Genomic DNA, 22,330 nt, shown 5'->3' with positions numbered 1-22,330 from the left:
TAACAATGTTTTGGTAAATGAGAAACCACACGTATGATGGTGGTTCCATAGTTATATTGAAGCTGAAAGGTTCCTATAGCTTAGTGATGTCATAGCCATCACAACATCAGAGAGCAATGCATTACTCACTTGTTTGTGGTGATGCTGGTATGAACAAACCTACTGTGCTTTGCAGAAGCCTCCTTGTGGAGGTCATGTTTTACCCACCTGTGTGATAAATTTTTGTAATAACTGTTATACTGGAATTCATCGGAAGCATGAACTGGTGTCCTTATCCTATACATGTAAAGAATTAAGGCTCCCGTTTCTCTGTGTGATGATTTTTCCATCCAAATTCCTAAGCCAATTTAAGTGCTCAGGGTTCCCATGCCTCCTGGTGTTCCTTTCTCATCTCTTCTTCTGAAGCAATTTCCCTGATGCATCTCTATGTCTGGTGGCTACAGCTTTAACTATCCCCGTTTCATGGGTGATTATGGCCTTTTAGGGCTTCCAGGTTTAGAGAACGAGGTCAGCTCTAACTTTCCAGAAGGTCTCAACTCTTGATAAGTTGATGTAGCTTATGCAACTGACTTATGAACCCCCAAAGTCATTCAGATTTAGTTTGTATTTACCTTTTGCATTTTCAATTCTCTCTTTCCTTTTAACTATCACTAGAAATGACCCTTTCTTTTGAAAAATTTTAGTAAATAGTAGTGTTGTTTTTGCACTATTTCTCTATGTGTGGGATAAGGGGGAAATTACACACCTCCTCATCAGCTCAGTCTTCTTGACGTTAGTGTGGATTTGAATCACAACCTGTAGCAATTTATTTATCAACGGATAGACTCTGAAGGCCAGAATCAGGCATTTAAAATAAAGTATATATTCTGTGCTAGAAAGTGAAAAGGAAAAAAATCTATTTTCTTGTTCCTCTGCTTAGTTGAAGATTTGAAATTTAAGCATTTTATGAACATTGTATATGAATAAATAAAAACCACTTTGTTTACATATGCAAATTTAGTAGTCTTGACATTATTCATCAGTGGTGATTCTTGGTATAGAAGAATTAACACAGGTTATAAAATGATCTAACATTCATTCATTATGGAGGCACATTATTGTTGAGTATTAATATGGAAACATTATTTTTTTGCTTTCTTTTAGAACCAGATCAGAAAGCACCAGTCAAGCTGATACTAGCAAGTAAGTAAATTAGGAGGCATTTTTTTTTTTTTACAATAAATGTGTTAAAAATTGAGATGAACAAATTGATAATTAACAATTACTTGCTAACTATTAACTGAATAGACACAATTAGTAAGGTACTATACCTTAAAACAACCTATTTGCTGATCTAGTAACTAGCGAGTATTTATTTATAAGTCAATCTCTTCTTTCCTGCAGTTTAGTTAATATGTGTTGGGAGTTTATTTCTGGGAAACAAAGGAAAACATTTTTGGTGAAATATTTAAGGAGCTAATTCATAAAAAGGATTATTTTGTATTCTTTATCTTGGAGCATACGAAGGGGAAGTTTACTTTTTTATTTGGAGATGGTACAACTAGAAACTAATATGTATACTGATGAATAACTGAGTGAATGCTCGCATGGGTAGCTTGAGAAGAATTTGTTGGAAAGAAAAGCACCACAAAGGAACAAAAATTCCACATCTTTCATAGCCTCTCAGTATTACTAGGTCCGTCTCCATTTCCTGAAAGGTAGATGTCTTTTTATAATAATCCAGTAAGTATTTAGTTCCCCCCACCCAGCAATTGTGGGTTTTAGGTTCTTCTGCAGATATAAAATGCTTTGAAGTTTTTACTGGTCCCTCTCTGAGTTGCGGTTTTTATATACATTTATAGGGGGCTGATGTTATTCTTTTTAGGTTCTTCCAAGCCCACTACTGTTCCCAAACACATCCAAATCCACAGGGCAAACTCTCTAAGCTGCACAACAAGATCGTATGATTTCTTTTGTTCCAGAAGAAATTTACTTCTTCAATAAGAATGCCTGCTTTTCTTATTTTAATCTTTCTCATTATTATTATTTTTTCCTTACAATGACACTTTGCAGTCAAGAGTTTGTCTTTAAAATGTTGATTTTTATTATCATGCCCTTTCTTATTATTGTGACCAAGGGAGTTACCATATAGGGCTGAGGCCCACCAAGCCTCAGTGACCTTTTTCTCTTATTATATTGTCATCTCAGATAATAAAGGTCATGTCTATCTTGCTTAGGATTGTATAGCTAGCATGTAGAAGAATGCTTGGTTTGTATTGTAAGTGATCAATAAATATTTGTTGAAGGAATGAATGAATAATTACCTTTGATTTTCACACATACAGAGGCAACCAAACAAAAACACAAAGTAAATAGACAAAATACATAGACGTGTGCACATGCATGTCTGCACACACACGTGCTCATCCATATATCCTTGATGATACTGTAGCTTCCTCCTTTCTTCTTCCCTCAGTATATCATCTCTCATCCTGAAACCCTGTTAACATAATACATCTCTCCCAGCATTATTTACCTACATTCAGTGAGGGGTGATAGCATCACCCATAGGACAATGTACATTTCAATAGAAATCATTTAATTTGGAGTGTTAAACCACTGGACTAGCCTTCTGGCTTAGCATGCACCAGGGAATCATTTTAGAATAATTACTCATTTGAACTTTAATAACATCACTTGACATGGTGGCTGTGCTTTAGTGACATAACATCCACCATAGTTTTCATGTCATTTATCTTTGGAATAATCTTTAACTGGTGGGAGGTCAGTAAAAAGGTTGTTGAAGCCAAAGATAGCAGAGAGGTGGAATGAATTCCAGTGAAGCAGGATATTTCCCTGACCCCTTCACGGGACTCATGACAGGGGTGCTTTGTTTACTCAGCCAGCTGCTCTCAACTCCTTGTGGGAGGGAGCTCACCGGTGAACGAGGTGGGAACTGGAGTGCAGGGGCATTGGAACCAGCCAGCCATTTTAGCTCTGGCCCCGCGGGATCAAACTCCACTCACTGGGACCCAGTGTGTTCCACCACTTGGGAGGGAGCATGCAGGCGAGCAGGTGCAGGAGTGAGAGCGAGCACTTTTGGGTGCCGGCAGGAGGGAAATCTGTGCAGGCCCTGCAGCAGCGTCCAGGTAGGGTGCCTGTGACTTCCAAAACCCCAGAGGGCACGTTAACAGTGCTCTTTTAGCTTGGATGGCTTAAGTGTTAATAGCTCAGTAGGCCCTCTGCCTTTTCGAATGAGGTGGCTGCTCTCTGCCAGTGAGGACAAAGGGACAGTGTGACAGCCTTTTGTATCCACACTTTTGGCTCCCAAACTCTTGTTTGGCATCCAGGAAAAATGAGGTCACATGAATGAATTGAAGGATGGTAAATGTGGGGGATTTTATTGAATGATGAAAGTGGCTCTTAGTGAGAAGGGGAGCTGAGAAAGGGATGGGCAGGTAATCTTCCCCTCAAGTCCGACCACCTCCGGCTGGACTCTTCCCTGAAGTTATGCCATCAAGCTGTCCCTCTGAAGTCAAGACACTTCTCTCCAACATCTATTCATAGTCCTTGATGTCCAGCTGCCTCTCCTCTCTGCTGACTGAGTCTGGGGTCTTTATAGGTGCAGGATGGGACAGAGTGGGGCCATGGATAGTTAGGAAAAGACAGTATTTGAGTGGGAAAACAGAGGAGAGGTTCTCTCTTTCGGCTGCGGTTTCAGGCTTTCAGCTTGAGGGTGGAGCTTTCGCCAGGGACCCGCCCTTTTCTGAGTAGAATTTCTCTGCCTCCTGTCCCCAACACCAGTATGGGTCACATTAGTACCACTTTAGTGTACTTATTTAAAATGTCTAAATGCTTTCAATATTTCTAGTCTTTTCCTAAGCAACAAAAGAATCTTTGGCAATTTATCAGCAAACTCTAAACATTACTCTCGCATATTAATGTCATTTGGCTTTTAGCTTCTTCCAGGTTTTTACCTACAGAATCCTACCTTCCACTATTACTATTATAATCATCTTTATATTCAGTTAATACCTGCTAGAATCTTATAACATATTTATCAGTTGCTTTGCTCTTTTTATTGTTGAATCCACTGATTTTTCATTATGGGTTTAGTTTCCTTTCTCAAGTACAACACTTTTAGTTTCAGTTTAGTGATTATGTATTATCAATATTTTGTGTTAAATGCCTGAACCATCCTTTTTTTATTCCACACTCAATTTTGAATGATAGCGTAGATGGTTACAGAGTCCTAGCTGAGGACTTTTCTGAAAGTGTCTTTTAATATTCTGTTGTTGTAATTACCATGTACTGTCAGTGGTGAGAACTTGGTTGTCAGTCTCATTATTTATTCCCCCTGCCATTAATGTGTTTTTTTTTCCCTAGGTGGCTTCTAAGATTTCCTTTTTGTCTTGAATGTTTTGTTATTTTATGATTATATATTCTGATATAATTTGTTTTTATTTAGACAGCTCTGGATTCAACATAGTCTTTAGATATCAGAACTCAGTTGTTAATTCTAAAAAATTAAATCAGTCATTATGTCTTCAATTATTGACTCTTATTCTTTCTCTTTTCTCCATTGGAAATGACTATATTTAGGAGGGTCTTCTCCTTTTGGCCTCCTCCTTCCTTCCTTCCTTCCTTCCTTTCCTTCCTTTCCTTCCTTTCCTTCCTTCCTTCCTTTTTTTGAGATGGAGTCTCGCTCTGTCACACAGGCTGGAGTGCAGTGGCCCAATGTCGGCTCACTGCAACCTCTGTCACCTGGGTTCAAGCAATTCTCTGCTTCAGCTTCCCTAGTCGTTGGGATTACAGGCACCTGCCATCATGCCTGGCTAATTTTTGTATTTTTAGTAGGGACAGGGTTTCACTATCTTGGCCAGGCTGGTCTTAAATTCCTGACCTTGTGATCCAACTGCCTTAGCCTCCCAAAGTGCTGGGATTACAGGCATGAGCCATTGTGCCCGGCCTAGCCTCCCTGTTTTTTAACTGGGCTCTTCATGTATTATTACGCCTTTCTACCTCTCTATCTGACATTGTTTCACTTCCTTATATCAGTTTCCAAATCCTCCATTTTCTTAATAGCTATTTTTTTTTCCTCATTCCTGCCTTGATCTGTGTGGAGGTCCTAAATATTTCCATTTTGAAGATTTTTATATTATCTGTTCATCTTGATGTGTGACTTTTTGTTTTGCTATTTTAGATTTATAAGCTCATCCTCAAGGACAGTGAATGTTCTCATGGGAATTCTGCATGCCCTGAGTTGTAGAGGCATGCATTGAGAGGAGAGTATTTCAGGTTTGCTTCTCCTGGGGCATGAATGTGGCAGCGTTTTCCATGCTTGCTCTCGGATTTGTGGGTGGTAGAATTCAGCAGTTGAGGTCTGGTGCAGGCCTGTGATTCCTGCATCTCTAGAGGATCCTTTTCAAATTTGCTAGTTGTGTTCTAAAGTGCAGTGGCCACAGCTTTTACTATTTCCATTAAAGATTATCAGGCTTGGGAAACAGCTCCATTTCAGCTTTCTAGCATGTAAAGATCCATGTCCTCAACTCCTTCCAAGTTAGGGTTATGAAAACCACATCTTTTAGGGTATAAGTAATTCAGCTTTAGCTCTTGGTTTTCCTCTGAGCTTCTAATTTCTTTCTTTTTTTTAATGATAGAAGGAAAACACATTGTGACTGTCATTCTTAGTTATGTACACATTTTTTGTTGTCTTCAGCATTTTTTTTAATGTATCTAACAGAAAGGATAAGTTTTCCTGTTACTCCAGTCTGCCAAATTGGTCAGAAGTAAATGTAAGTTTTAATTTACGAACTGTTGCAATTTATGTATCAACAAATACAAAACTAACTTGGAGGCTGAAGGACAGATTTAGATATTTGCAGTTAAATTTACATTAACTTAGAAGTAATTTGAAAAACTTCTGCTATCTTGATACTCTTCTCCAGCAGAGAATTTACATTTTGTACTATATGTTGCATTTGGTGTTTGAGTAAAAAAGAATGGTACTTATTTGCATGCCTCAAGTATTTAAATAATTAGTTTTGGTGGTGTAAAATGGCAAGCTCTTAGTATTAACTTTTAGATATTGTTTTTAATTTATTTTTAGATCCAAATCAGAAGATAGTGCCCAAGCATATACTAGCAGGTAATCAACATAAAAAGTGTTACTTATAAATAAGTATGTTGAAAATTCAGAATGAAAAATTTGATAATTCATAAATATTTGCTCGATATTTTTTGAGATGCCACAATTGATAATATTTCCCATTCTAGAACAAGTTTTAATTCAATTAATCTTTTTTCTTCAGTTGACTAAATTTTTGTTGATTGTCTACTCTTGTGTTATATAAGAAATAAGCTAGTGAAATTTAATAAGATACAAATATTTATAATTACCTTGTGAAACTAAATCATAAGCTGAACATTTTGCTTCGTTTATTTTGTGATACACAAAGGAGAAATATTATTTTTTCAGGTTGCATTTACACCCACAAAAACTCAATGTGAATAACTGAGTCAATGATTATTTCCACTTAGGAAGTGTTTAGGAGGCAGTATTATAAACACACTAAAATTCTACATTTCCCACAGACCCGCATGCTCCACACCTGTGTTAACAAGGGTCCTCTGAATTCATTTAAGCTTTTGGTTTCCTACACCCCACAGTTGTGGCTTTGCAATCCTTCTGAAGTTATCAAATATTTACTGGTATGTTCATCATGCTTTCTTCATTTTACAGTTTTTACTTTATTGTATTGTCTAGTATTTTTTCCTTAAGTGACCTTTTTGAGTTACATTCAACCCACTGCTATTCCAAAATATCCTTTACACCCACAGGTGAAATTTTCTAGGCTATACCACAGCATTATATACTTTCTGTTTTCCCTGAGGAAGGCACCCCATCCATTAGGAAAGCTACAGTGTTTCTGTCTTTTTCTGTTGTTCTCTGATGTCTCCTAACATAAGCACCCTTTTACAGACATCAGGTACTTTCTCTAAGCTATGTTTGAGAAAAAGGCTGATTTTCTTTGTTTTCTCCACTCTGTCACTGTCACCAAGGGAGTTGTGATAGAGTGGTCAAACACTGCAATTGTCCCAATCTTCTGCTCACCTAGAAGCATTAATCTCCTTTCAGCCTCTGAAATCACTTGAGGGTCATGTCCATGCTTATTTTCCTTACCTATTTATATGTAGTATCTTGCAGAGTGAATGCTCAATAAATACTTGCTTAACGAATGAGTGGTTACTCTTGAAGTTCATATGCACGTATAATTCTTAGGGGTGTAAGCACTCTAATCGTTCCCTTACATTCTCTCTCCTCATAAAATATGCCATAATCATATCATTATCATTCTCTTTAAGAAGCAATAAATTCAGCTAGATTGAGGGATAGATAGGGGCATCATCCATAGGATAATATACACTGGATTTGGGGAGTATAATTTGGAATGTTAACCCATTATTCTAACTTTGTGTTTAGCATTACTAGAAAGGTATTCTGTGGTTATTCTTTCATTTAGACTTAGTAGGCTAAGCACACATAGCATACATCCAGAAATCTAATGGGTGTACCTATCAGTAGACTCATACACGTATAAATACAAATCTTTTTAATGGTTTGGGAAGTAACTAATTATATTAAATAAGAATGTCTCCCAGTCAGAGTAGCAGGAAAAATCAACAGTAGGTTTTGAAGATACAAAATAGCAAAGGTAGGGAAAGGATGGGAGAAGTAAAATTATGCATTATCACTGAATATTCTCCCTCATCTAATTATATATCTTCTCTATAAATTAATCTTGATTAATTTGTCTTTAGTTCATTCTTTTTCTCTCCCATTCTTTTAGTTGGGGGATTAGAAATAAGGAGTCTGTGGACATAAAAATGGAAAAGACTAGGTGTGGTGGTTCACATTACAAAATGTTGTAATCCCAGCATTTTGGGAAGCCAAAGTGGGAGGACTGCTTGAGGTCAGGAGTTCAAGACCAGTCTGGGCAGCAAAGTGAAATCCCATTTCTACAAAGAAACAGAAAAAATTGGCTGGGGCTGTAGCCTTAGATATTTGGGAGGCTGAGGCAGGAGGCTATTTGAGCCCCAAGGAGGTTGAGGCTGAAGTGAGCCACGATCATATTCCTGTGCTCTAACCTGGGTGACAAAGTGAGACTCCATCTCTAAAAAAAAAAAAAAAAAGGAAAAGAGGTCCAAGAATTTCGAATTTGAATTTTGGTAGTAATTAGTATAAAAATACAAATTTGGCAAATATTTCTTTTTTAGTACCACTTTGAAGGGAAAGAGGAAGAAATTGCCATAACAAATAAATATAACATAACTTTGACAAGTTGTATTATGTCAACCTAAAAATGTTATTTCCTTATTTCCTTAGATCCAAATCACAGGAAAATACCCAAACACAAAGCAGTAGGTAAGTACATTATAAGACGTTTCTTAAAGTGAATACATGTATGAAATTAAAATAAAATTCATAATCCACAATTAGTTTCTAAGTATGGATTGGGTAGATGAATTGGTAAAGTACTGCACCAATAAACAACCTGTCTTTATTTTATTCTTTTTTTTTGAGAGAGAGTCTCAATCTGTCAACCAGGTTGGGGTACAATGGTGTGATCTCAGGTCACTACAACCTCCTCCTCCTAGGTTCAAGTAATTCTCCTGCCTCAGCATTCTGAGTAGCTGTGATAACAGGCGTGTACCACCATGACCGCCTAATTTTTGTAGTTTTAGTAGAGACAGTTTCACCAGGTTGGCCAGGTTGGTCTTGAACTCCTGACCTTAGGCAATTTGTCCTCCTCAGCCTCCCAAAGTGCTGAGTTTATAAGCGTGAGCCATCATGTCCAGCCTAACTGACCTATATTTAAATGACCAATCTTTACTAATCTTGTTACTAATGAGTATTTAAATAACCTAGTCTTAGTCTTTTTTTTTCAGTTTAGTAAAGTTCTCTTAAGTTTATTGAGAACTTGCTCTTGTTGATAGAATGGAGTTAAAGAGTTGTACCTAACAAGATGTAAAATCTGTAAATTTGTTTATAAAACAAATCTGTAATCAGGACCATTTTATCCATTAGGCAGCATATACTACAGTGCTTCGGGTCTATGAGTTTTCAAAGAACAAAAGGCTAAAATACTGTTTACAACACACACACACACACACACACACGCACACACCCCACACATACACATACACACACAAATTGGCTGCAAGGTATTAAAAAAGGAAAATTAATGTGAACTTAAATCTCTAAAAATGTAAAGACATTAACTTATTACATTTATAAACATTTCATTAAAATTTAAAAAATGGTACATTTTCCCATTTGCAAGTACTTCTGATTAAATATGCTGGTTCCCTAGAAATCAAAATATAAAGTAAATAAGTGACTCATGGTCAAATAATTTCACAAGCAAAATTGTAAACATCCTTTCAACAATTCTTTTTTCCCTGCCACATGAATTTTCCACTTTGCAGTACCCCACCTGCTTGTACAGTGGTAGGAGTTTGCTGTCAGTACCTTGAGCATGTGTTTTTGTTCTCCTCCACAGTAACTAATGATTCCTTCAGAAGGCGATGGATAACATCGAGAATCTCACTGAGTCTCACTGAGAAAACCTGGTCACAGCTGAAGGAAACAATAAATTGAGTGTGGCTCAATTTGCATGCTAGCATGTTTGTTTCTTTCTTACCTTTCCTTTACCCCCTGGGGCCGCAATTCTGCACCTGCAGGGCCCGTAATTCTGCACCTGCAGGGCCCGTAATAGTCATCCAAACTCATCTCAGCTGTCCCCATCCCCGCCTGACTCTGCGAGCTCTTCCCATTGTGTCTTCTCTGGAGCTCTTCCATTCCTCCTGCCCCTGTGCCTCCTGCTCCACACCACCGCCTCTGATGTACCACCTGGGGCCCTAGATGCATCAGGCCCTACTCAGTCTTACTCAGGATAGGATCTGGGCAGTGTACTGTGTTCCTCCTCTTGATCCTTCTCATGGGACTGCACGCAGGTCCAGTAAATCCAGATATTTGCCCTCCTCATCCTCCCCATGACCCCAGCTGGGCTTCTGAGGGAGGACTATTTGTTTCAAGAGTTGTACCTTCCCATCCAGGCCTCTCTATCCCCCACCTTTCTCTTGTCCCTTGGCCAAGTGACCCATAGGGTCAAGCCCAGAAGACAGAGAGGCAGCTTGTGAAGGACCCTTAGGCATAGGTCTTAAAGGCAAATGTGATTCCCTTATTAGAGTTTGGTATGAGGCTTGATAAAATGAATTAGAGAAAGGTTCTTTATTTTTCCATTTTCTAAAATATTTAGATTTTCCATTAAATGTTTGTCAAAGTTTACCAGTGAAGCTCTCTGGGACTGGAGTTTTTTTTGTTTTGTTTTGTTTTTGCGGGGAGGAAAATTCAATTTATTTAATAGAAAACTTTCACATTTTCCATTTATTCTCATGATAGGTTTTTTCAGATACTGTAATTTTTAAAAAAAAGTTTATCCATTTTATTTAATTGTCAGACTTGTGGCCTAAAGTTGTTAATAACATTCTTTTTTATGTCTATAGGATGTATAGTAATGTCCCCTCTTTGATTCCTTATAATAGTTAGGTATTTTTCCTCTGATCAGTTTTGTGAAGAGTTTATCTCCTTAACTAATTTAAGAATCTCTCCAGAACAGCTTTTGACTTTGTTGTTTTTCTCCATTACACCTCTGCTTTCTATTTCATTGATTACAAATTTTATTAATTTAGTTTTGTTCTATCATCTTCAGGTGAAAGTTGAGATAATTGATTTTAAACCTCTTTTCTAATGCATTTAAAGGTACAAGTTTGTCAGATGTACATTTTTAGCTGCATTTCACATATCTTATGTTGTGTCATCATTATAGTTCAGATCAAAATATTTTCAAATTTTTATTTTGACTTCTATTTTGAGTTATAGGTTATGTAAAAGGCTGTTTAAATCCAAATCCTGATATTTTTTAGCTCATTTTTTCCTTACTATTTTATCAGTTGTGACAAGAGAACATATTTATATAATCTCAAGTTTTTGAAATTGTTTTCTGGAGATGGTTTAGCCTATGTTTTTGATGTTAAATTTTCTATGTGCACTAAATACGTGCATGTGCATTTTGCAGTTGTTGAGTATGTAAATGTCAGATAAGTCATTTGTTGACAGTGTTTTTGACATCTTGTGTTTTTCCTCTTGTTCTATCAGTTCTTGAGAGAGATCTGTTGAAATTGTGAACTATTGTTTTTTATTATTGTTGTTATGTTACTTGTTTTAGACATGTTAATTGTGTTTCATGTATTTTGGAGTTATATTTTAGTGCATGCATCTTTAGAACTGTTATGTTTTCCTAAAGAATTTATCATTATACAATTCTCATTGCTGTCTCTAGTATTCTTACTTTTGAATTCTGATTTTGTGATATTAGTATTGCCATGCAGATTTTTTTTTATTGGTAGCTTTTTAAAGTTAGTCTTTGCATGAGATACTTTTTTTCATTCTTCTACTTCCAATGCATATTTCCTTATATTTAAAGTGTATCTGATGAACAGAGTATGCCGTTGGTTCTTGTATTTTTAAAAAATCCAGTCTGACAATGATTTTAAATTGGAGTGCTTAAAAGCACTTATATCTGTTTATTTTTGTTTTTAATTGACCCATAATAATTGTACGTATTTATGGCATAAGTGCGATGTTTCAATACATAAATATATATTGCATAAAAAATAAAATGAGGATATTTAGCATATTTATCTCCTCATACATTTATCATTTCTTTGTGGTGAGAACATTCAAAATCCTCTCATCTAGCTGTTTAGAAATACAGTACATCCTCCATATCTACAGGTTTCACCCATGACGTTAACTAATTGCGGGTAAAAAATATTTGAAAAAAGCAAATCAATGAAAAATTAACAATACAACACTTAAAAATAATACAAATAAAAAACAGTACAACTATCCATAGCATTTACATTTTACTACGTATTATAAGTAATCTAGCGATGATTTAATATATATATGAGGATGTGTGTAGGTTATATGCAAATGGTATGCCATTTTATATAAGGGACATGAGCATTCATGGATTTTGGTATCCAATGAGAGTCCTGGAACCAATCCCCTGAAAATATTCAGGGACAACTGTGTACAAACTATGTTAGCCATAGTTATCCTACTGTGCAAGATAATACCAGAACTTATTCCTCCTATCTAACTGTAACTTTGTAGCAGCTGATGAATTTTTCCCTATCCCCCAGTTCTCCCTACCTTCCACAGCCTCTGGTAACTACTATTCTACTCTCTACTTCTGTATGATCAACTTTTTTTAGATGCCACATGAGAGAGATCATGTGGTATTTATCTTTCTGTGTATGACATATTTCACTTAATGTAATGTCTTCCAGGTTTCTATGTTTTGCCACAAATGACAGATTTCTTTTTTATGGCTGAGTACTATTACATTATGTATGTATGCCACATTTTCTCTATCCTTCCATCCATTGATAAGCACTTAGGTTTACTCCATATCTTGGCTATCTTGAATAGTGCTGCAATAAACATAGGAGTGTAGGTGTCTCTTCTTCGTTGACTCATTGGTTGTTCAGAAGCATGTTGATTAATTTGCATATATTTGTAACGTTTCCTAGTTTTACACCATCATGGTCAGAAAAGATTTTTGACATGATTTCAGTTGTAAATTTGTTAAGACTTGTTTTGTGGCCTAATATCTTATCTAACCTGGAGAATGTTTTATGAACTGATAAGAAGAATGTTTATTTTGCAGCTATTGGAGGGAATGTTCTGTAAATGTCTGTTAAATTCATTTGCTCTAGAATTACAGTTTAAATTCCATGTTTCTTTACTGATTTTCTGTTTGGATAATCAGTCCTTTGATATAAGTAGGATTTCAAAATCCTTTACTATTAATGTATTGCAGTCATTTTCTCCCCTTAATTAATATTTCCTTTATATATTTTGGTGCTCTAATTTCATGTGCTTATATATTTATGATTATATATTCTCTTGCTGAATTGGCCCCTTTATTCTGTAATGATCTGTGTGCCGTTCTTTATGGTTGTTAATTCCAAGTCTATTTTATCGAAGTATAGCTACTCATGGTCTCTTTCAGTTTCTGTTTGCATGGGATATCTTTCTCCATCCCCTTACTTTCAGTGGTGTGTGTCCTTACCCATGAAGCGAGTCTCTTGTAGGCAGCATATAGTTGCATCTTCTTTTTTAATCCATTCAGCCACTCTGTGTCTTTAACTGGAGAATGTAATGCATTTACATTCAAGGTAAGGTCTTGAATGGCAAGGTACTGCCATTTTGTCAATTTTGTTCAAATGGTTTTGTAGTTTCTTCCTTCCTTCCTCTCTTATAGTCTAACATTGTGATTGAATGATTTTTCTCTAAGAGGATGTTTTGATTTTATGCTTTTTATTATTTGTGTATTTACATTGTGGTTACTATGAGGTTAAACAAAAAAATCTTAGAGATATAAGTTATTTCAAGATGAAAACAACTTAACTTTGATCCAAATAAAACGAAGACTGTATATTTTAACTGCATCCCCTTACATTCTGAATTTTTGATGTCATAATTTACATCTTTTATATTGCATGTTCCTTAAATTATTATTTTAATAATTTTGATTTTTAACTTTTATACTAAATGTATAAGTGATTTACAATCTATCATTATAGTATTAGACTATTCTGAACTTGACTGTGTACTTATTTTACCAGTGAGTTTTATACTCTAATATATTTTTGTGTTACTATTAGGGTCCAGCTTTTATTTCAGCTTGAAGAACTCCCTGTGTGTTTCTTGTAAGGAATATCTAGTGATGATACATACCCTCAGCTTTTGTTTGTCTGGGAAAATCTTTCTCTCACCTTCATTTCTGGAGAAAAGCTTTACAATATAAAGCATTAGTTGCCAGTTTTTTTTCTTCAGTACTTTGAACATATCATTCAATTTTCTCCTGGCTTGTTTCTGCTGAGAAATCTGCTGACAGTCGTATTAGAACTTCTTTGTATTTAATCTGTTTTTTATCCTTGATATTCTAGAATTTTTCTTCATCTCTGACATTTGATAGCTTAATTATTATATGTCTTGATGAATTCCTCTTTGGGTTGAATTTGATTGAGATGCCTGTGCTTCTTGCATCTGGGTATTGGTATCTTCTCTAGATTAGGGAAGTTTTCAGCCATTTTCTATACATATGCATTTATATGGCCCCTTTTCTCTGTATTCTCTTTCTGAAACTCCTGTTGTGCAAAGTTGGTTCTATATGTTCATATACTTTCTTTATTCTTTTGTCTTTTCGCTCGTTTGAATGGATAATTTCAAAAGCTCTGTCTTCCATCTCACCGATCCTTTCTTCTACTTGATCAATTCTGCTATTAAGGATTTCTATTAGATTTTTCAGCTCAGTCCTTCTATTCTCTATCTCTAGGGTTTCTATCATTTTTTCTTTTGTTTTTATTTATTTCTCAATCTTACTTTTTCCATGTAATTGTTTTCCAAATTTCATTTAGTTTCTCTCCCTATATTCTTTTAGTTCACTGAACTTCTTTATGAGTGTTACTATGAATTGGCATTCATTTCATAGCTGTCCATATCTTTAGGGTTATTGGAGCTTTATTAGTTTCTTTTAAAGGTGTCAGGATTCCATGATTTTTTGTACTTCTCTTATCCTTTCATTGTTGTCTGTACCTTTGAAGAGAGTCACATATTCTGGCCTCACATGCATTCTTTGCCAGGCATAGAACTTCACTAATAATCTAGCCTGTAATTCTGAAAGGGCTAACTGGTGATGACACCAGAGAGGTAATACTTGTGGTGAGTTTTCAAGTTGCCTGGGCTGCTGCCCTTGCTCCAATATCAGAGGTGGCTACTATCTGAGCTAAACCTCTAGCTGGGCTCTGCTATTAGGTAGAGCTGGTGGCCAAGTACTCTGATGGCTTCTGATCAGGCCAGTCACAAGATGTATTCCCTGGCTGTGCAATTCTGCTATCTGCTATCTATATTTGGACAGGACTGCAGGTGTGTTCTGAAGTTAGGTGGTGTTGCTGCTCTGGAAAGGAAGGATCTGAAGCTATGGTCCCTAACAATGTGTGATTGGGGATATGCTTCCCTCTTTGTCTGGAGCTATGGGATGAACCTTTAGCTGAGTTGAGTGGCTGTTTGACCTCAAGCAGGACTAGCTCCTACATTTCTCCAAATGCATACATTCAGGTGGTAGTCTCCCTGCCTAGGTGATGTCTTCGGGAAGACTTTTTGGCTTTGTGGAGCCACTGCTTGCCTTCCTGGGTCAAGCTGTTGTAACCTCTATGCTTCTCTGAGAACCACAGAGGTGGAAATATCCCTGCCTCGGCAGGGTCTTTGGGCAGGATTTTTGGTTGTGTGAAGCCACTGCTTGCCTTCCTGGTTGAAGTCAGTGTAGCTCTTTTGCCTACCTGAGGTCCATAGAGATGGCAGTCTTCTGGCCTTGGTAGGATTATTGGACAAGCTGTTTGGCTGTGTAGAGCCACTGCTTACCTTCCTAGGTCAAAGTGGTGTAACCTCTTCATTTCTCTGAGATCTGCAAAGGTGTGAGTCTGCTGGATTGGGTGGGATAATTGTTCTGGCTTTTTGGCTGTGTGGGGCTACTGCCTGCCTTCCTGGGCCAAGCCAGTGTAGTCTTTTTGCTTCTCTGAGATCCATGGAGGTGGAAATCTCTCGGCCTTTGTGGGGTTATTGGGATAGGTGCCGAGGCTGGGCAGGGAAACAACCAGTCTAGGAGCTGAAGCTAGACTGTGCTTCCTTCCATGCCCCTAAAGGTGACTAACTCAGTTTTGCACATGTGCTACTGGACTGGCTGATATCTGATTGAGCACCACAGCTGGCAAGAATGCAGAGGTACCACAAGGATCCATGTGCTGGTTGCTTTCTTTGTTTCTAACTGACCTACAGGCATTCAAGTCATGCCATTTCCTCTAGGGTTCTCCCTGAGGTGAGTCCCAACTGGGTGTTTTGAGAAGTGTCTTGTTATGCTAGAGAAGCTGGATGTCTGCCTCCTCTTCTCTTTTTCCTCCTGTAGAAACTGTGAGCTTAGGGAAATCCTCTCTGTCTGATGCTGTACCAATTTATGGGGCAAGGTGGGAGCATAGTCAGAGGGAGACTATTCCTCTTACCCTTCTAATTCAGACTTCGTTCAGTTTTACACATCATGCAGGTGTCTCCTGCTTGTTTTCAGGTGTTGGGGTTTTCCAATCTGTGGATGTTTTCATCTGTAGATAGTTGCTGGTTAAATTTTTTTGTGGAGCCAGTGGGTAGTGCAACTCAAGACTTCTTACTTCACCAACCATCTTGCTGACATCACTCCTAGCATTTATATTTAAATTTCTGATATTATTGATTTTAAGTCTACCAGTTTCTATTTTTCTATTTCATCTTTTTTGTTCTTTTGCTTTTTCCTTCTGTACTCATTTCAGGTTAATTGAGTGCTAATCTGATTTTTTTCTGTTCTATGTGCTTTGTAGCTCATTATTAATAATATTTGGTGGCTACTCCAGAGATTACAGTATGGATTTTTAATGCATCAAAGTCTACTTTGAATTAATATTATCCTACTTAACAAACAACAAAAGAATTTTATACCAGTGTGATTCCTATTACTTCATTCTACTCTTTGTATTATTACATGTAATTCTATGTGTATTATAAATTCTGACATATTGCTATTATTTTTACTTAAAACAGTAGTGCTTTCAAAAAGTTTAAATAGTCTTTTACATTTACCCTATGTTTATTCTTTCTGGTGTTATGAAACAGAAAGAAGAAGAATCTGGTGTTATGATTCATTTAGAATTGTTCTTGATTTCTTCTTGTAGATTTGTGCTTCCATCTGGAATCACTTTCCTCAGCCTGAATAACTTTCTTTGATATTCTGTACAGTGTATTATGGATGGTAGCAAATTCTGTACACTTTTATTCTGTTAGAAAAATTTTATTTACTTTCATTTTGGTAAGATACAATTATTATTTGTAATCCAATCTTGCACCACTTTTATTTTCAAGTGGGGTAAGAGTTATAAAAAGAACAACAACTTACTCACACCCATGTTTTTCCCGTTATTACCTGTGGCCTTACGGATTAAGAAGGGGAATGCCTCTAGAAGGGGAACTGTAGGACAGGAAGGCCACATCTGCAAGTTTTCAGGAAAATCCTCTACCTGACACTCAAATGGCAACATTACTTTCATTGAAAGTATTTCACATCATTTTAATTTTGCCTTCTTGCTTCCTCTTGTGCCTTCCCATGGTCTGTAAGGCCTAGCCTCTCTGCTTCCTGCCTGTCTCCTAGACTTCTTTCTGTTTCATAACAAACAACCATCTGGCCTCCTTCACAGACTAGTTTTATGCCCATCTGTGGCCTTTTCCACTTGCTGTTTCTTCACTGTGGAACGTTCTTCACTAGTTCCTGTGATGCCTGTTGTCTTCTCATAATTCACATCCCACTGAAATGTTTCCTCCTGACGTGAGCACTCAACTATAGTGCCCTCACCTGTCACTCCTGACTGCATAGAATTCTAATTGGCATTTTTTTCCTTTGGCGCTTTATATTTTTTTTGATTTCATTATTTCTGCTTAGAATGAATTATTCTTGTTTTTGTATATTGGATTGTAATATGTCTTCCATCACACCCCTTCAGGTGCTTTTGAGATGTATTCCTTATATAACTAATTTGGTGAAAGTTTTTAATAATAAAAGGATGTTTAATTCTTTCACATGCTTTCTCTGCATCTGATGATATGATCATAATGGTTTTTTTTGTCTATAATTTTGTTGATGTGATGTATCACATTTATTGATTTGCATATGTTAAACCATCTTGTGCCACTCAGATAAATCTCATTTGATTATGGTGGCTGATTCTTTTAGGATGTTATTGAATTCAGTTTGCTAGTATGACAGAACTTCAAGAAGTTCATGGAAAATGTGTATTATGAAATAACTTTGCATGGATTTGAAAGTTTTTTTGCATCAAATTAAACTCATACTAACTTGTTATAACATGTTCCAACAGGAGCAAATTTGAGGCAATAAGGAGAAGACATGAGTTTCTTCTTTAAGCCCCTATCAAAGTAACATGAATTCTGCTAAAATTGAACAAGAACAAACATCAACTTATAGTAAAGGTTGGGTGGAAGTATGATTAAATAATTGAAACTTATAAAAAATTGTGGGGTGCAATTCCTAAAAGAAATAATCAATTTACAAATAGATAACTCATTTTAAGAAAGACGAGATGATGCTGAAGATAAAGCATGCAGCAGCAGACCATCCACATAAATTTGGAAGGAAAAAAATGCATCTTGTTTGTGTCCTTATTGAAGATGACTGATGATTAACTGCAGAAATATTAGCCATCTCAATTGGTTCAACATACACAATTCTGACTGAGAAATTAAAGTTCAGCAAACTTCTCACTCAGTAGGTGCCAAAACAATTATTCTCAGATCAGCTGCAGACAAGGGCAGAGTTTTCAATGGAAATTTTAAACAAGTGGGATCAAGATCCTGAAATATTTATTCTAAGTATTTTAACAGAAGATAGAATATGGACTTAGCAGTGCAATACTGAAGATAAAGCACAGTCAAAGCAATGGCTACCAAGAGTTGGAAATGTTCCCATCAAGAGCAAATGTTACAACAATGCTTTGGGGGGGATTTCCAAAGGCATTTTGTTTGTTGACTTTCTGGAAGGCCAGAGAGTAACATTTGCTTATTATAATTATGTCCCGAGAAACTTAGCCAAAGATTTAGCAGAAAAACGCCCAGGAAAGCTTCACTAGAGAGCCTTCTTCACTGTGACAATGCTTCTGCTCATTATTCTAATCAAATAAGGGCAATTTTGTGAGAAGAGAAATAATTGGAAATCCACCATACAATTTTGACTTGGATTTTTTGACTTACTTTTTCCTAATTTCAAAAACTCTTTAAAATGTAATAATTTTTCTTCAGTTAGTGATGTTAAAAAGAGTGTATTAACATGGTTAAATTCACAGGATCCTCAGTTCTTTAGGGATGGACTAAATGATTGTTATTATCACTTAACAAAAATGTCTTGAGCTTGAAGGAACTTATGTTGAGAAATAAAGTTTATATTTTTTATTTGTATTATTAATATTTAACTCCATTTTTTATGATTTTTGACATCCCCTTATGTTAAAAAATTTTACATCCATATTTATCTCAGATTGTGGTTTTATAATCTATTATTCAATGATAATTTATTAGTAAATGTTCAGCTAGTTGCTATGCCACAGAAAATTTATATTAATAGTAAGTGTATTTTAATCTACTTAATAAAAATATTCTGTGGCTTTAATTTAAATGCATATTTGAAAATCTAGAATACATTTCTTTTTTTAAGTGATAATTATAACAGGGTACAATGATCTTCCTTATATGTATCCAATTTTGTTTTCAAATGAAACCATCATACAGTAAGTACACGAGTTAGTTTTTAAGAAAGATAAAATAATGGATTGTGAGTCTATCTTCCTTAATTTCAGTGAAGCATTTATCATTTGTAGGATTCACTCAGGAATTCTTCTGCCTCAGCCTCTGGAGTAGCTGGGATTACAGGCGTGCGCCATCATGCTCGGCTAATTTTTGTATTTTTAGTAGAGATGGAATTTCACTATATTGGCCAGGCTAGTCTCGAACTCCTGACCTCGTGATCTGCCTGCCTCAGCCTCCCAACATGCTTGGGTTACAGGTGTGAGCCACCGCGTCCGGCCATAATTTTTAATTAGTAAATAATGTTAGTGATTCACTACCTGTGATTCGATTCCTTCCTTTGTTATTGACTGTATTTTCTCTGGAACAGTAATTTGCACAGGTAGATTATCAAAATCTGCAGGGTGCAAAATGTTTCATTAGAACACTACCCATCATCTCAGAGCTTGTTTTATGAGCTTTTCATCTAAATCTTTAATCTCTATTTTATATGCTGCCTCTCATTTTTATCTTTTGAAATAACCTCAATTCCCATTTCTTTCTAAAATTACTAGGAGATTTTGTTTCTGTTTGTCTGATTGTTTATTTTTTTAAAAAAGAAGTAGGTATACTTCTTTAGGAGTATTACCCTGTAGGTGGGATCTGGTAATCTTGGGTCAATAGGTTCAAGCCCTTCAGGACAAATAAACTCACTCTGGATCCTTCGACTAGAGAGTACAAAAGTTGGGTCTCAACCTTCACTCTCGTGAAAATGCAAAGCAGGATCTGAAACTACAATTTTAAAATATCCACTTAATGCCTGGGACCTCCCATCTTTCCTAGGTTTCCAGGACATGTGGGAAAGCCCTTATCCCATGTGGATTTTGGTTGGGGAAGGCGGCAATATCGGGGTGAGCTCAGAGTTGCAGAGTTGGAAACCCCACAGGAAAGCATCCTCCCAGGGATGTCCAGTGTAACCTGGAGGCGAAGGGAGAGTACCTCTGAGAGTCCCAAAATGTCAGAGGAGGGGTTTTTCTGCTTACCACTGTCCATCCGCAGCCCGCCGAGCCCGCTGAGCAGAAACAAGACTCGCCACATGGCTTGAAGTCCTGGGTCCCCGCCGGAATAATGGCAGTTGGTGGTTACAGGGCAGTTGGGAGCACGAGATGACGCCCCAGCCACGCAGCCTGCAAGAAGCAGGCGTCTGGGAGAGCCCAGGTGGGCTGAGGCTGGGCGCGCTGCGCTGTGGAACCTGCGAGGCCTCCGGCCCTGTCTCTTGCAGGACAAGGACTTCCCTGGACGTGACGCCTAATTAAGGCAACAACAAAATCACATCCAACAGCCGAGGAACAGGAAGATTTATTAACATTTCTTAAGTAAAATTTTAATCGAACATATATAAACATGTTTATAGTCAATCATAGGGTCACAGATTAATTAATATTAAAGTGAAAAAAAGTGTAATTAGTACCACGACGAAGAAATGAAAAAGAATCACCCAAATCCCCAGATTCCCACCTCACGACCGTGACTTCTAACAACCAAAGATTAGTTTCATCTGTTTTTGAACTTTTAGCAAATAGAAGCAATTACCATGTGCTCTTTCATGTTTGGGTTCTTTTAGTAGGATGATTGTAAGGTTCATCCAAAGCAATAGTTCTGTTTTATTCTCATTGGTGTATATTACAAATTCAATAAATATAACACAATTTGTTTTTCCATTTTACTATCAGTGAATATTTGATTTGTTTATTGTTCCAGCTATTAAAAATAATATTTAGCTATAAATGTTCTTCTACATGCCTTTTGGTGAAATAACTAAGGATTTCTACTGGGTATATTTCTAGAGTGAAGTTGCTGGATCACAGCGTACGTGTTGGTAGATGCTTCCAACAAGTTTTCCAAGACTGTGCTCATTTATACTCCCACCAGAAGTGTATGAAAATTCCACTTCCTCCACATCAGGGCCTACACTTGTTTTCCTCCGCTCTCTGTCCTTCATTTTAGTCATCTCGGTTTCAATTTGCACTTTCATGGTGGTTAATGAATTTTAGCACAATTTTATCTGTTTGTTGCCATTTTATATAGCTTCTTTGGTAAATACCTTTTTGAGACTTCGGTCCATTTTCTAATTCGGTTGCCTTGTCTCTTTCTTATAGTATGTACAATCTGTTTATTCATTAAAGATACGATTTTTATGTTGGATATAATGATTGCAAATAACTTGTATACTGGGGCTTGTTTTTTCACTTTTAATAGATTTTTGTAGATACAAATTTGTCTTATTCAGAAATTTTATTTCAAATGTGATGAGGTTTTCAATAGTACGTATTTTATCACAGATGTTGAATTTTATCAAATGCATTTTTCTGCATAAATGATGTGATCATATGGTTTTCTCCATTTTTTGTTAATATGATAAAATTACTGATTTTTCAGTGTTAAAACAAACTTGCGTTTCTGGCATATACCATATTTGGCCATCATGTGTCACTCTTTTATATTTTGCTGGTTTCATTTTCTAGTATTTTGTTTTGCATTTTTGTATTCATATTAGTAAAGATATTTCTCTGTAATGTTCTTTCAATGTAATGAACTTGCCAATTTTCATGTCAGAGACATGTTGCTCTCATAAAAGAAATTAAGAAATGTTATCTTTTCCTTTACTCTGTGAAATAGTGTAATGCTGTGAATATTTATTCTTTTAATGTTTCTTAACATTTGGAAATGGAGTGATTATGACCTGGAGTTTTCTTTGTGAGAAGATTTGTTTATTTGTTTATCTAATTTCTTTAAAACGTTCAGATTATTTTTATTTTTATGTTGGTTTGAGAAAGTCATGTT

At 36.3% G+C, this 22,330-nt stretch overlaps 1 protein-coding gene across 1 annotated transcript in view; it reads left to right on the top strand.

The window, feature by feature from the left end:
* Positions 1-9,624, top strand: part of ADAM32 (ADAM metallopeptidase domain 32) — a 135,322-nt gene extending 125,698 nt beyond the window's left edge. Inside the window, exons 22-25 of the mRNA XM_064368683.1 lie at positions 1,144-1,182; positions 6,089-6,127; positions 8,366-8,404; positions 9,543-9,624. Of these exons, the coding sequence (XP_064224753.1) occupies positions 1,144-1,182; positions 6,089-6,127; positions 8,366-8,404; positions 9,543-9,549 (124 nt within the window). The 3' untranslated portion in view covers positions 9,550-9,624. The remainder of the gene's footprint in view (positions 1-1,143; positions 1,183-6,088; positions 6,128-8,365; positions 8,405-9,542) is intronic.
* The last annotated feature ends 12,706 nt before the right edge of the window (positions 9,625-22,330 follow it).

This window comes from Aotus nancymaae, unplaced genomic scaffold (genome assembly GCF_030222135.1).
Source record: "Aotus nancymaae isolate 86718 unplaced genomic scaffold, 86718_ANA_hifiasm-v0.15.2.pri h1tg000079l, whole genome shotgun sequence".
Classification (NCBI taxonomy): domain Eukaryota; kingdom Metazoa; phylum Chordata; class Mammalia; order Primates; family Aotidae; genus Aotus; species Aotus nancymaae.
The sequence above is the reverse complement of the archived record's forward strand: the minus strand, read 5'-3'. Positions and strand labels throughout refer to the sequence as shown.